Here is a 15,303-nt window from a genome sequence, read left to right on the forward strand (position 1 = left end):
CCCAGCACCTAGCCCGGCCGCAGCCCCGCCGCCCGGCGAGCCGTCCGTACGGCCCCGAAAGGAAGGATAACCGGTTTTTGAGAGACTGGCAGGAAGTGTACTTTTTATTTTTGGTTGAAGAGGCCAAAATGGAGAACGAGATTCAGATGCACATTCACAGGCGTCCGCACCGGCTGGTCAGAGACTCCACTCGTGTCTTGCAGCAGCGGGAGCGTCCCACGGCCAAGGAGATGGAGGTTCACAACGAAGCCAGGCCGAGCACACAAGATATCGAGGAAGGAGGACAGTTACGATTAAATTCGCCCGTTTCGTTTTCGCCCAACCCTGTGCCGCCTCTGTGGTCCCTCAGCGGTTGTCACTCTGACTACAAGGTGCGCTAACACCTTCCCAGTCTCCTTTGCCATCACTGTTGCCATGTCTGAACTTTTTATTTTATAGCAAACTATATACAGCATCTTTTTGTCAAGTCTCAATTCACGGTTTTCAGACTCTGCTACAGAGCACGGAGAGAGATGGTGTTAACAAACAGTCTACGGAAAACAGACACCTTCGTACCTCCAAGCACAGAGCGTCCGCCTCCCCAAGTCTGTTCCACCTTCCCACAAATCCAAATGAGAACACACCTCTCGTCAGCTGAACTCACACCATTTCTTTAAGCTAGGGCCTCGTATGCAAAGACAACACCATCTCGGCTACATACGCTTCTGCATTAATCCCATTTATCTTCACCAGAGGTGTCACACAGAGTTTGTGTTCCAAGTTACTTCCTAAAGCTTATGATGTTTCTTTACTGCTTTCTCTCCACAGAAAAGTCACTTTGGTGACTTTTGTATTCAAACAGAGACAATTTGCGGTGGGCACACTGCCACCTTTAAACACATAAGAAAAGAAAAACAAGAACCAATTCACTAAGTTAGTAGCGGCAAAATCCCCAGACAGGAAAAAAAAAAATTTACATCTCTATCCCATTTTGTTGTCAGACTGTTTGTTGTGTTCCATTTACATCATGACTAACCAGGTCCATTATAAAAACAAGAAAGTAACCATGAAATAAATAGATGTTGACACTAGTGGGATTGCAGGGGTGTTATAACTCATCGTTTTTCCTGCTTTCTCCTCCAGCTTCTGTCGTCTTCTCTTTTTTGGACCCTGTGTAATGAAGTAAACTCAGTCACACACTGAAACAGTTTTTACAGCATACAAAGCAGCGTTGACAGTCCCTGACATTCATTCATTAAGTATTCCAGCAAATGCTCGGTCTATGGTACAGAAATTGGGGGAATGTTTTGGGTACTGATATTCGGCTCCAAAGAGCTGAAGACATTACTGCCCTCCACCTCTTTAACACTGCTGTCCTCACAATAGGAGTGGCAGAATAAACACGGGCTGGCACATAAGTTCTTTAACAAAGACAGGCTGACAGCTACAGGACTGGCTGTAAACTGCAGTGACGGAGGCATAAAGCAGCTGCTGAGGCAGGAGGCAGCGGTACATTAGAACGTCACGCTGAACAATGAAAATGTAGGAACAGCGAGGAACCAAAATTTTTGTCTTTCTCTTTGCAGAATTAACAATTGATCTGCAGTCAGAGGTTCTACCATCTTACTACCTCCTACAGCTACAAAGATGCAAAGAAGCACACAGCTTGCATTGTAGCTACCAAGTTCCAGACCATTCGTCAAGGATTTACCCACCGGAGTCCGATCCAGGCTCATCATCTATTGCTACTTTCTCAGCTGTAGGAGGTTCCTTGGCTGGGCCAATATCCTCAGGTTTGTCTGTGTCTAAAGCAGAAAGAAACAAAAGTTAAGGGAGAATACACAGGAGACTAGGTGTAGGGAGATGAGGTGACTAGTGGCAAGGTTTACCAACAAGCCAGATGTGGTGCCTCAGCAGGATTGTAATAATTCACTCCCACGGTGGATCTCTCTACAACCCTCAGAGAAGCATTGCAGAACTGCTCCTTATTTCTCACTGCCTCTGTCTGCCAGGCTTTACGTCCCTAGAAGCTCTGGAGATTCACTGCTTGCATGGGCAAGTCACCTTTGGAGCTGTGACTATGAGCAGGATCTCTTACTCAGGCCAGAGGAAGTGACAGGGAACTCTGCTGACAAACAGCCGTCTAGATTTAAAAGGACCAGGGCATGCAGAACCAGAGGATCTTAAGAACTTCAGAAAACTGCAAGTCTTAGTGTCCCAAGAGTTGTGGTTTTTTCCTGGCATCCATCTAAGCCACAAACCTTTCTCCTTAACAGCTCATTCTATTCCTTGATATAGGACACTACCTTGAATACCTAGCTCTGGACACCCGGAACTCATTGATGGCTTACCTTTCTTCTAAGGCAGGCAGCCAGCCAAAGAGACAGATACTGACTAACCATCCTAGGAAGTTTATAAATACTTTCTGTTCCTTCACAGAAAAAAAACCCAAACAAATGGTGGGGGGAAAAGGACACAGCCATCCGTAGATTTTCCCAGCTGACTTTGAAAATTAAGAGGAGGATCATTTAATTTTACAGTTAACTACTGTCTTCACATATTTAGCTCCCTGTCACTCAAGGCAGAGAGAGATGAGTGTGTGACACACAGTAATGATATACTAGGAGTTATACACACGCTCCCCACCTGCTCCTTACCTTCTTGTTTCCCCTCCGTGGGAGGGATAGTGTTCTCAGTCTCGGAGGTTGCTGTAGCATTCTTGCCTGAATCAGTTTTTGTGGTGTTCTTCTCCTTTTTGGGTTTGGGTTTTGCAAACTTGGCCTTATTCAAGAGATACTGCACTTCCCTGTCCAGGGCTGCTATCTTCAGCTCTACATCTTTTGACAGCAGGACAGGTTTCTCAGTAGGAGAGAGCTTGTTCTGTTCAGCCAGCGTCTCATTTTTCCAGATCTGTGGGATGGGAGGGAAGAGGTGCTTTTTGAATGCTTCTGGGTTCCAGGAACCACTGCTCCCTGCTACATTTCCACCAGCTTCTTAGTTACCAGACATAGGACAAAACAAAGAAACAAAATCCTCAAAACCCAGTGGCTGCTTCTAAAAACTGCATGCAGCCAGGTTACTGGGCTACACCACCACTCCTGGAGACAACTCTCCACATGCAACACAAGAAGCATCGTCCCCCACAAAGCAGTCTGGGGTCAAGGTGGGCATTAGAAAACACTGAAACACACAAAAGGTCTGCTGGTGGCATGGAAACAAAACAGGCACACTCTATTCCATGACCTTGAGTGCAAGTACACGACAGGAAACGCAACCCAAAACGGCCACCTTCACCCTCCCCCAGAATCATTTGATCCTTTATTACCGTTGTTTCATTGATGGCTTTTTCCAGCGTACCCAGTTCCACTTCTGTGAATATCTGGTCAGACTCTGGAATCATTCGGGCTCCCCTTAAAGATAAGAAGAAAGTTTATTTTTGTTAAACCAAACAGACTATACATGGGTAACTCGGTGTTTACTACTCCGGTAATCGCAATAATAAATGGTCACTGCACATCACCAACCAATTAGTACATTTTGCACCCATGTCTCTTACATCTGCAGGAAACAGAGTCCTAAAATCAACCTCTGGATGCTAAGAATGGAATACAGAGCCAACAAAGCCAGCTATCAAGAGAGCAGAAAAACAGGGAAGATAAAAAAGGTGAGGCCATAGGACCACGAGGGAGAAATCTGCTTAAAAACAGTGCGTACAGTGTTGGACACGTCCTGTCCCCCCAGTTTAAACAGAGCTTGCGTGCTTTTGTTAACGTGTTCTGCAGAACCAAGCACAAGGAAGCAGGCTTTTGGTCTTCTTTCCTCAAGAAGTGCTAGTCACTTTCAGACCACAATACAATTTGGTCAAGTTCTGTTGACACCTCTTATGTTACCAGCTGCACAACTCTCCTTCCCAACAGCTTGCTCTTACTTGAGAAAGATGGTTGAGTGGTTGAGCAGACTCTCCAGGGCAGCCAGGCGTTCCGGCCACTTTCTCCTTTCCTCAACACGGAAGAAAAGGTTTCTACAAAGCTTTTTCAGCTCTGAAAGCTTGTCTTTCAACTCCTGCAAATGGGGAAAAGGCAAAAGGAGACAAATTAGTTTGCCCACTATCTAACATTGTAAGCCTCAGAAGTTAAACCTGCAGTTTTTGTCATTTTCTCTATCGAATAGGCTATTTCAGTACAGCAAAAAAAGCCACACAACTAAACTTTATGTGGAATCAACAGGTTACTGCTGGAGCTGTTGAAGACGCATCCGTGGCTGGAAGAACAACTTCATACTATGTTCTGTTCACAGTGCACCAAGGAAGCAAGGAACTTCCGAGAGTCAGGTTATAAAGGATCAGGATGGATCAATACTCTATCAGCCTGTGTGGCAATTTCTATGGCAGTTACAGCAGACTGGTATCCTGACTACACACAGCAGTACCTTGGTTGTGGCTGCATAGCCCTCCTCCTCCATCCAACTGGAAGCCTCGCTAAGCTTTCTGGAAATTTCTTCTCTTTGCTCCTCCGTTGAGACAAACTGATACTCCTCTTGGTAAAGCTTGTCCTGAAAAGAACAAAGCAAGCACTCCTGTCAAACACCACTGAGCAGGGAAGCATAAAACAACCAGGCCACCCACCTGCAACCAGGCTGGACTGTGAACTCCTGGGGTGCTGCCTGCACTGGCCAGGAGATTCTCATTCAACCCTCCCAAATCTGAGCTCCTGCTCCTAGCACTGTCAGGAGCATGATGGTAATACACCAGGTATATAGACACATGCGCACACCAGGTGTATGATGGTAAAGCTGCAACAACCAGAATCTCACACACACTTAACATTAATTGCCTCTTCTGTACAAGATTACTTGAGAAGCTGTAGCTACTTTCCAGCCCGAGTGCAATTGTTCCAAAACACATGGGTAAGTGCACATAAGGGATACTGGAAACCCAAAGTTTAGCGTATTAGACACACTGAAGGAAAGCATTCATTCTGTGTTGAGAAAACCTCCCGAGTCCACATGGCCTTGGGAGGCCTAATGGTAGCAGAAACAGTGACTGAAAGATGAGACCTGGGCTCTTCAAATCAGCTTCCCCCAGCTCAAGCAACTCCCCCACATTCAGATCAGCCAAGCTGCACTTCTACCTGCCTTCCAGGAATTCTCTTTTCTTTATAGCCCTCTCTTACCTGGGTCTCAAAGATGAATGACTCCAAGCTGTTTGCTGACTTTTCTCTTTCCTGTTTCTCTAGATCTCTGACTGTCAAGTCTTGGAGTCTAACGTGCAAAGAGAACAGAAATCAAAGGTAGCAAGTGCCTTTAGATGAGCACTACATCACATACATCAGCTTCTGAGGATAGCAGTACTATGTGAGCTATCACCATTCCAAAGCAATTCACTTCCTTTATTTAGAGCTTTACCCTAGCAGAGCCCTTTCAAACATACTTTTTCATTGAGCTCTTTAGTTCATCCTCCAGCAAGTCAGGCACATCGTTTACATCCAGTTCCATGGTGATCTCATGGACAAGCTTCTGCTTCTTGGGTGCTTTAATCTTCTTCTCTTCCTCCGTTTTGGTAACTGTGCTGTCACCAGAACTTTTAGACAGTTCTTCCTCTTTCACAGTTTCTCTGTTTTCTTTGGGATCCTGTAAAAGACAAAGTATATTCTCAGGCAAGGGAACGTATTTGCAGATTTTGCAACTTTTCCAAGGCAGGGCACTCACAGGGAAAGAAGAATTCCACTGAGCACTGTGGGAATTTTATTAGTTTCAGAAATACTCCTCAGACACCAAAATCACAGTCCCGTTCCTTCAACCTGATGCTCACCTGAGACTCTAATTTCTCGCCTTCTTCCTTCTTCTGTGACTCTGCTTTTGGAGGGGCAGTTTCTGCCTGACCCGGAGACTGCTCTTTCTCTTCTCCCTGCTCGTCACCGGCATCTTCTGCACTGCTTTTGTGGTCTTGCTTCTCCCCCTGCTCTTCTTTACCCGTTTCTGCTAGGCTCTCTTCTTCTTCCTGGTCACCACAGGCAAGTAAAGGGGAAACCAAAATGGTGTTTTTAACACAGGAATTCCATCCAAATCTTTTACAGGACAGATAATCCTCTGCAAAAAATGTACACGTGAAAAACAGCACTCACAGGGACTGCAGCCATTAGTGAGGGACTGTGCTGAGCTAGAATAGGAATTAAGAGTTACTTCAGTGCAGAACATGACTCCGTGACCAGGAGCTTTCATCTCACTAGAAAGAAACCTCGTCACTACTGCCAGCGTAACGGCAGCTGTCCCTTTATGGCCCAGGAGGAAGCAAGGAGCCTGCCAGACAGCTGCACAGACAACACACAGGCAGAAGCCTACTCACAGAGCACACAGGACAATTTAGAAACAAAAGACTTCCCCACAAACAAGTCCTTTAACACTAGTCTGCCACTGCTGAACTTGCCAGCAAAAGAGCATAAGTTTCTTCAAACACACACCACACGAAACTCAAAGGAATAAAGCACTTTGTGACAACATTTGAAATCCTGACATGCTGCCAGACACCTTTAATTCTGCTCACACAAATCGCTGCCTCTTTAGCAGCCATAGCAAGACCCAGGGGCTCCCTCCCACTAGCAATTACCCTTGGGCTCACCTGAACCGAGTCTGTCAGGTTCTCTCCAGTCTCTGGCACAGGACCACCACCCCCAAACAGGCTTGAGATGGTATTACCAAGTTCTGTCGATGGGAGACAAAAAAATCCAGAATATTGTGTATCCAAGGGAGGGAGAAAGTAATCTTCAGCTCTCGATTCTTCCCCTCGCAACCATAATGATCCCCAAGGAGGTCCCTTTGCGGTGTAGGTTAGCTACGTACACTGCAGGAAAACTCTTCTTTCCCTGACCTCACGCTGTTGTTTTTGCATGCACAGACAAGCTGGGGCCTCTACCCCTACTGGAATATGACCTGAAATTTGTAACTTTAACTAAAAAGCTTCAAGCTTCAACCTGTGGCTGCATTAGCTGTCCCTGCATCTCCCCTTCACCTCTACACATACAGATTTCCAGCTGCTCTCTGTAGGGAAGTCTGTGCTCTAAAACCTGAGCAATGCAAAGCACAGATCAGGGCACCCCAACCTAGACAACCAGACAGGAGAACACTGCGGGGCTGTGGATGCAGGACTTCCCTTCAGGGCAGACCTCCAGAACTGATCTGCTGTGGCTGAACAACCAGAAAGCTACTTTTATTTTTCAAGTTGCAACGCATGCCATAGTCACCTTAGGAGCATATGACATTTCAGAGCTCTTTGCAGCACCCAGAAGCCACTCACAAAAGGCTTTTAGGTATTTTGGAGCCGTATGCACAATCAGAGGCTATAGCTAACCGTTTAACTTCCATACCCCAAAACAAGGGTGCTTGCTCCGCTCAAAGCAATGATATGTTTTAGTCATCCCAGCTACTGCAGGTAAAACACAACGACTAGTATGAATATCAAAGCTCAGCATTTACTTGTCAGTGTTGACTCCTCCTCCAGCTTGTCTTCCACCAAGGTCTCAAACACAGATTCCACCTTGGAGAGGGGAGCAGAGAATTAGTTTTAAGCAGGGACCATCCATAACAGAGACAGGGACAGAACTGGAAAATACATAGGCTGACAAACTTCACAACAGGGTGGTGCTTACCCGGTCAAGACTTAGTACTCCACTCTCATCCATGTTGAAGTGAGCTTTGATGCCTTTGGATTCATAATCTGAGTGCTTCTTGAAACTGTCCCCAACTCCCTTTAGCCTCACAGTAGTGAGATTGAGAGAACCAAAAATCCTGATGACACAGCAACAAAAGCAGAGAGAAAACTTAAGATAACAATGCTGCAGAACAGCTAACCACTTCTCACAGCCATGTTTACAGCGATGGACAACTGCACAGAGCAAAGAACCAGCACGGTTTGGTTTGCCTAAGCGCATAAAACTCTGAGAACAGATCTGCAAATATGCACTGGTGGCCAGTCAGATTTGTAGGCCTGCCTGCCAAAAAAATTTTCCAGCTAGGCATATTGCAATGCCATGGAGCTGTCTGCTCAGACGCTGGGCTCGACTCACCGCATGTCATCCTGGTTCAGGAAAGACAGATCTCCATAGTTGACATAGAACTCAAAGTCATCTGTGTAGCGGTTGAAAGTGATAACTTTGCGCTGTGGGTAAGGTGCCATGCGCTGGAACAAAATTCTCTTGTTATGCTTTAAACTCTTGGATTTATCATCCTCCTCAACTTCACGAGTAAACTCCACCTGCATCACAAACAGAACATATGACTCGGCAACTGCAAACTCCCTCTACAGCATTTCATGTCACATTTCTGCAATGTTTGGCTGCTCTACCTTGTGCAAAACTTGGGGGTCAGGTAAGTATTTCTCAACAGATGTTTCTATGTGCCTGGCTTCTTAGATATAATAGCACTTCTACAATACGGAAGATTTTCTCCCAGCGCAGCCCCATTTGCCTGTACCTTGCACAAGAGGAAGAAAGCCAATGATTACCTGGATAGGAAACACAGCGGCATCCCGAACAACGAAAGGCTTCACCTTAAAGGCTTTGCTCAGAGCAGCTGCCTGGTAGACTGCACCCATAGCAGCAGCCTCGTCGGCATTGATATTCTTGCCCAGTTCTTCTCTATGAAGTGAAAAGCAACAGATGTCAGCTTTGCAGCCGCTGCCATAAACAGCAACTTGTCAATAGGAGACAGACTAGAAGGGGGCCTCACATACTCACTTGCCCACAGCTTTCAGCAAAACCTCCTGCACTTTGGGGACCCGTGTGGCACCGCCAACTAGAATCACCTGGTCAATTCCATCCTAGGGATTGGAAACAGTCACCTTGTCTTGAGAAAGCAATTTTGGAAAGCTAAGTTCAGGGCTTCCTTAAGCTCCTTCCCCAGTCACCACGCACTGGTGTGGTGCTCTGAGAACACCCATGCTACGTCCTGCCATCCCAGTGCAGGTCAGTGCCTGACAGATCTCAGACAGGCTGACACAAGCCTTGCCAACATGAGGAACCTGGAGTCAGGTTTGTCAAAGAGGGACAACGTGACCACTGCTTCAAGTCACCTGAAACATGGGACTTGATTCAAAATTAGACAGACTACAGTTTAAGGCCAGAGGAGCCAGTTATTCGGACAGCAAGGTGGACCAGAACAGATGGAAACACAGACTCCGAGAGGTGACTCAGTGTCTTGCATTGACTACCAGAGCCAAAAGATGCTCAAGAGTGTCCTGGCACCCTGGCAAGCGAGCATTTAACAATGCAGTAAGTCTCTCCAAAGGACTGCATCACGTTTGGCCCAACTGTGGTCCACAACAGGGCTTCTAAAGGGAGTGCTCAAAGGAGAAGCCTGAACAGCAATAATGCTGTTTCCAGGCTCTTTGAGATAAAACTTCAGAAGAGCAATCAGAACCAGCATCCGAGACAAAGAAAGGAAAGATCAGTGTTTCAAACCTCCAGCCCAAGAGTAAAGTTTTTTAAGAGAAAGAAACGCCTCCTCCAAGTCCTTTGTTTCTGGTGGATAGCGCAGGGAGCCATGACAGGCTCCTGCTCGACACCGCAGCAAGTAACCTCACTGCAGCAGCGACACTACTCTATTACGACAGCAGGCATCTGTACCTCTCAGCAGTGCCAGTAACGCAACCACCAATGCTGCACAACAGCAGCTCTGTACATAAAAACTTCAGGCTTGTTAACGCATTCCTAAACCTACCATGTTCATCTCTGCGCTGCTCAGAGCCTGTTGCACAGGTCCTGGGACTCGCTGGAACAAGTCAGAGCACAAATCCTCAAATTCTTGCCTTGAGACCTTGGCCTTGAAGTCGATGTCATCTAGTAGCCCCTCGATCTGTCCAGAAAAAAAACCCACCAGAATTAAGTTATTTGTGGAGCATTCTCCAAGCAAAATCTTTGCCTGACTTGCCACAGTGTGCAAAACGTTCCAGCTTTCTCAAGGCACTAGGACCTGACTGCGCTCATCTGAACCCTGCCATTGCTAAGGTGACGAGAAGATGGAATGCGGCTAAAACAGACAGCTTCTCTCAGCAAAAGTTTATTTACCAAGCTTCACGTGACTAGCTCTCATCCAATCCACTCATTTAATTACCAGCGGTACTAAGTGGGCACAAGTTGAGAGTGCCGCCACCACCTCTGGAACACCAGGAGCAATGCTCTTCAGCATGCTGATGGTGCAGAGGGACAGTGTTCCTACGCAGCTGTCCTTAACCCGCCCCGCCCTCAGACCTAGAAAAGCTGGAAAGCCTATGACAGAAGGTCAGACCTGTGCCATGTGGTCAGCATTTGCGCTCAGGACAGTTTTCAGGCGGTTGGCCTCCTTCAGTAGTTTGGCCATGGCCCGGGGATTCTTTCGGACATCTTTGGAAGGGTGCTGATCATTAAAGAGTTTTGCCAAATGGTCCCGGAGACGAAGCTCCATCTCTAAACCTCCAAGAGTACGGTCAAACCTGAGCAAAAGAACAAACAGAGATGTAACAACTTAAAATGAGTTGAAATATAAACAAACTTCATGTATTATTTCACAAATGTGCAGAGCAGCAAGTGGTCAAAAGTAGCTGCAGTATTACAAGCTGTGATTGACTGTGAAAGAACAGTTGTTCCAAAAATAACACATTATAATGAAACAAAGAAAAGAAAGATTCATCACCACAATAGCCTCTGAGCAGGAAACTTCAATATGTTTACGGTAAAGGCCTTATCGCCAAGCATGGCAAACTGCTGAGAAGCCAAAGAATAACTGTCTCAGCTCCCAGGTATTTTCTTGGAAACAGGAGTATAAATGTTTTGGATTTAAAATTGCTGGGCTGGCAATTCACAGCACCCCCCTTCTTATTTGGCAAACACGCTGCATTTTCATTGCTCTCTAGAAGGGTATTCTGCTTTTTCAAGCTGACACGCTCTACTTCTGTAAGATTATAGGAAACTGAATTACACTAAAATGGCTTGAAGCTATAAAAAAAGCAAGCCCAAAGCAAATTAAGTGTACTGGTTGCCTCCTGGGTTCCTGGACGTTCTCAGTTACCTTCTGCACAAGATGGTGACACCAGAATTATTACTAATTGGAGCCTTCTTGCTCCAAACGTTTCCCACTCTGCCATCCAAATTACTGTGCTGAAGCCTCACTGCAGAATTCCACATTTAGAAGAGACTGTGAAACAAATGGTTTCTTTCCTGAGACCTGTGGGTTTTGTGCAACTCATGTTGAATTCTTACCCAATGCCCTGGATCTGCAATTGAGGTTGGGTTCCCGAGTCCTTAGTTTTCACTGTCTGATACGTAACAATAGTACAAACGGTGCTTCCTGCTCCCATGTCGTAAAACATGATATTCTGAAAAGAGAAGCTGGGACGGTGAAGCAGAAACACCTGGATATCCCCCACGAGTAAGGAAAGAACTCACTGCTGTCTGAGCTCGATACAGGCCAAGACTATCTGCTCCCTAGCCTGGCTTTATACCGTAATGACAGGACTCGTACTTTGATCAAACACAGGAGATGTTCGGGGTCACGCTTGACACAAGCGGACAAGAAAACTTTTTTTCATCCATTTCACAGATCAGAAAAAAAAGCTTTCCTCTTTAAAAGTTTCTTCAACATCAGGAAAATCAAGTATTTTGGAGTCTGGCTTTCAATACCTTAGGAAATCACTGCTGTTATTCCCCCCCCACTGTTGATGGGCAAGGAACAAACACAGGTTTACAAAATGGGAACTCCCAGCCACCTGCCCTCACTCCAGAAGCTTTCCGGCTTCACCACATATTCACGTAGGGGTTTCGTCTCTTCCTCTTTTTGATGAACACATGAGAACAGAGGAGACTGGCTGACTAGCAGAGTCCAATTCCTCACAGTTAAGTCCTTGTGATTTTATCTCCAGCACTTTCTCCCCCACATGCAGGCACTTGCACGAGACTCTCCACATCTCCCAACTGCACCTACCTGTGCGGTGGCATTGATGTCTTTCCTCCTAAAAACTCCATAGTTCAATGCTACAGCAGTGTTGTCATTGATCAGCTGCAGCACCTTCAAGTCGGCCATGCGAGCGGCATGCAGAACTGCTCTCCTCTCCGCCTGGTTGAAATAGGCAGGAACAGTGATCACCGCGTCCTTGATGGGCTGCTCTGAAAGAGTTGCAGGGAACATGTTTTTCCATCAGTGTAGCCATGTGCAAAGACTCGTTATAACGGGGTGATGGTAGCAAAGCCAAAGAGTCCATGATAAAGACTCATACAGAATGCAATCCTGAAGCAGCATCAGCAGCCAGAATCATTAGGGATGAATCTCACTGTGTCTCATTGAAACCAAGCAGATTTTGCAGATTCTTGCAAAGCCATGTATCTACTGACCTCTCTTTCACATGTTAGGATGCCTTAGATTTCAACAAATATTATCTTCATAGAGCCTTACTTTATCACTGGATTACATTCACTCTCCAGAGTCAAAAGTCTTTTGACTGGCTTTAGTATTACTAACCAAACAACACACAGCCTCCTAGTTACGATCCAAGTCAAACACATCAATGAAATTCACCCAATTTTCATTACTGTGGTATTTCACTAGCAACACAGCATAGCAAATGCATGACAGTCTCTTATCTGTTAGCAAGTTTCACAACAGAGGGCAGTTTTTGCTCTTTCCTTGTAGTTCAGCTCCAGCAGCAAGTCTTCATCTAGACCAGTTACAATGCAGACTTTAACAGAGTCACTTCCACCTTCCCCTGCAGTTACCCATCAACGTGCTTCTGCTCTAGTCACATGTGTCACTGAGAAAACGCTTTACTCTCTTTCTCCAGAGATTGCCTGTAAGGCTCCTTCACTGCAAGGTTGGGTGGGATCTGGGGTGCCTGCCCCCAAGAATAGGATTAAGACCCCAAACTCGCATCATATTAGAAACAAATGACAATTTGATAGCCACTAAGTCTTGCTTAAAACCTACAGCCGAAAAGACCCAACGTCCTGTTTCTAAAAATCCGTGGGTTTTCAAACACCTTTAGTCTCTGCTCAAATCCTATAATATACAAACACACGCACGCACAGACACTATAAGAAACAGCTAAATCCTTCCAACCTGCAAACTCCTCAGCCAGACCACGTGAATAGTTCAGGACCATCCCCAGCATCTCCTCTGGAGAATATTGTATCGTTCTACAAGAAACAGACAGGAAAGAAAATTACAGCAACAACAGAGTCAGCTGTAGAAGCCTGGTAGCCAAAGTCCCATCCACAAGGAACCCAGAAGCAGCCACTTACCGGGATAGCTTGAAGATAACAGTCTGCCTCTTCTCATCCTTCACCAGTTCATGCTCTGGGAATCGGGCCTGGTACAGCGCCACGTGGGGGTTATCGATACGCTTGCCCAGCAGATCCTGAAAGTATCTGAATGCCACCTTGGGGGTCCTTATGGACTGCGGAAAGAAAAAGCACATCACCCAGCTGCATTTCTTCGGCTTTGCTGTTGTCAAACAAACCTGTCCTGAGCTACGCGGCGAACAACTTTTGCTATGGGAGGTAGGAGCACAAGACCAGCACACAAAGCGCCAGTACAGAAAGCCAGTAATGCACCAAGGAGATGAGAAGAAAGAAATAAAGCTTCCTAGCTCGGACATTTATCATGAAGGACCCAGCAGCGGGAACATATATCTTGCGCACAGAAACTGCAGTTGGCGCAGTGAGTAACAAGAACTCTTACCATTCCTAGTGCGCTGTCACCAAAGAGACGCTCGTTCTCCTTCAAAGAAACAGCCACAGGTGTTTTCCTTCGTGACTCCCTGTGTAGAAAGAGAGGAATAAACTAGTCGAAACAGGTGAACAGTTTCCTAGTGAGAAAAGGCGCTGTTTTCATTCCAGAGAGACTAAGGGAAGGTGCTTGGATACCACCTACAGAGATGAAGGCCAGCCTCCCCTCCATTCATCTGAAGGGCTGTGACAGCAGCACCTCCTTTCAGAGCTTTCATACCTCCCGATGCTCCTCGTGACACAGGCAAATAATGGGCTTTACCGAAACACGGACAGACATCTTTCAAATTCACAGTTGAAGCTGTGGTGAGCGGATTGTTATTTTTCCCATAAGACAAGAGAACTTAACAAGAGGTGATGCATTTCTGCTCCAATTCAAGCATTAGCACACCAAGGTGAGTATTTCACTACGATAACTACGAAATGACTTAAAGCTGTCCACTATGCTCAGCGCACGCTACCCACGTCCAAATGTCTCGTAACACATTGTCAATCCTCTATCATAAGGCTACAATAAAATGAATTGCCATGAAGAAGAAAGGCTCACAAATAGCTTTCTAGAATGTGCTGCTTCGTACTTAGACAAGACTTGCTTTACTTTTGCTTTCCTCCGCTAGCGAGCAAGGCGAGACAGTTCCCTCATTCCACCAACGACTGCCAAGTTTCAGGGAGCTGGGTGAAAAATCCATTTATCTCCAGTCTCTCAGTCTAGACTCCCAGAAAATGAGGATGGTCCTGACCGTACATCCTCTCCCAACTGCAGGTTTTTCATTCAGTGTCTCGGGGACGGGCCGCAGCCACAGCAGCCAAGTGCTTCACAAGCAAGTATGGGTTTCTGAACAGTTGCAGGAAAACAAACCTGCCTCTGAGGTCCCTTTAGAGAACTGAGAATCTTACTTCTTCTTACCTGGATAGGCAAGAACGCGCTACTGTGGCCTTTCACATTTGAACCGCAACGTGCCCTTAATCACACAGGCTTTCAGCTGCTTGCTCGCAAGGCCCCCAAAGCGCACCCAAGCACCCCTAAGGCAGGGTTCGAAGCTGCACTGCTGCCCTGCGCGGTGCTCGGCAGCTGCTCACCCGTGGCAGGAAGCAAGGCAGAAAACGCTGAGTTAGAGGATGAGCGCGTTCGTTCCCCTCACGACGGGGGAACAGCGTTCGTTCAGCCCTGGGCACCCCAAATCCCTGCCTCCAGACGGCACTTGCGGTGATGTTCCAAGCCGCGGTAAGAGGGAGGGAAGCCCCCCGCGGTACGTCTGCGGTATCAGCGCGGGGACGGGCTGGAGGGGCAGCCGCTTACTTATTTAAGACGATCTCCATCGGCACCCCGGGTTTCACGATGGCGATCTTCATCGACTCGCTGCCCACGTCCACCGACATCACCGCCACGGACCCTGCAGCACGGGAGGGGAGAGAAAAAGCCGCCGGTGAGAAGCCAGGCGGCACCAGGCCAAGCTTCTTCCCGGCCCCGGGCGGCCCCGGACGGCCCGTAAAGCCGGACGGGTCGTGGGGAGGGAAGGGCGGCGGGAGGGGGGGCAGGGCGGCCCGCTCACAGCCCCGCGCCTTCCCCGACAGCCGC

General features: G+C 47.0%; 2 protein-coding genes across 2 annotated transcripts in view; one reads left to right on the plus strand and one right to left on the minus strand.

The window, feature by feature from the left end:
* The window catches only part of TRAPPC4 (trafficking protein particle complex 4), a 15,096-nt gene extending 10,471 nt beyond the window's left edge, over positions 1 to 4,625 (plus strand). The window contains exon 6 of the transcript XR_774839.1: positions 4,614 to 4,625. The gene's annotated coding sequence lies outside the window, so the exon portion shown is untranslated. The remainder of the gene's footprint in view (positions 1 to 4,613) is intronic.
* HYOU1 (hypoxia up-regulated 1) lies at positions 280 to 15,115 on the minus strand. The gene is made up of 23 exons (XM_010574937.1): positions 15,025 to 15,115; positions 13,678 to 13,756; positions 13,239 to 13,393; positions 13,057 to 13,133; positions 11,929 to 12,110; positions 11,208 to 11,323; positions 10,258 to 10,441; positions 9,691 to 9,825; positions 8,709 to 8,791; positions 8,477 to 8,609; positions 8,040 to 8,227; positions 7,623 to 7,761; positions 7,450 to 7,510; positions 6,596 to 6,678; positions 5,789 to 5,977; positions 5,408 to 5,607; positions 5,151 to 5,238; positions 4,408 to 4,530; positions 3,908 to 4,041; positions 3,305 to 3,389; positions 2,637 to 2,889; positions 1,695 to 1,778; positions 280 to 1,149 (listed from the first exon to the last, which is right to left on the minus strand). Exons 1-23 carry the CDS (start codon positions 15,102 to 15,104, stop codon positions 1,088 to 1,090), a joined length of 2,913 nt encoding a protein of 970 aa, XP_010573239.1. The 5' UTR covers positions 15,105 to 15,115; the 3' UTR covers positions 280 to 1,087.
* Between the last annotated feature and the right edge of the window lie 188 nt (positions 15,116 to 15,303).

The sequence above is a fragment of the Haliaeetus leucocephalus genome, unplaced genomic scaffold (genome assembly GCF_000737465.1).
Source record: "Haliaeetus leucocephalus isolate CR32 unplaced genomic scaffold, Haliaeetus_leucocephalus-4.0 Scaffold450, whole genome shotgun sequence".
In the NCBI taxonomy this organism is placed as follows: Eukaryota; Metazoa; Chordata; class Aves; order Accipitriformes; family Accipitridae; genus Haliaeetus; species Haliaeetus leucocephalus.

Bases quoted from the DNA above. Each gene is read 5' to 3' on its own strand.
- HYOU1 (XM_010574937.1), bottom strand. From the start codon at position 15,104: ATGTCGGTGGACGTGGGCAGCGAGTCGATGAAGATCGCCATCGTGAAA. The intron at 5,608-5,788 runs GTGAGCATCAGG...TGTCTTTTACAG, and splicing joins GCGAGAAATTAGAGTCTCAG to GATCCCAAAGAAAACAGAGA. The intron at 1,150-1,694 runs GTGGGTAAATCC...TTCATTACACAG, and splicing joins TGAGCCTGGATCGGACTCCG to GGTCCAAAAAAGAGAAGACG.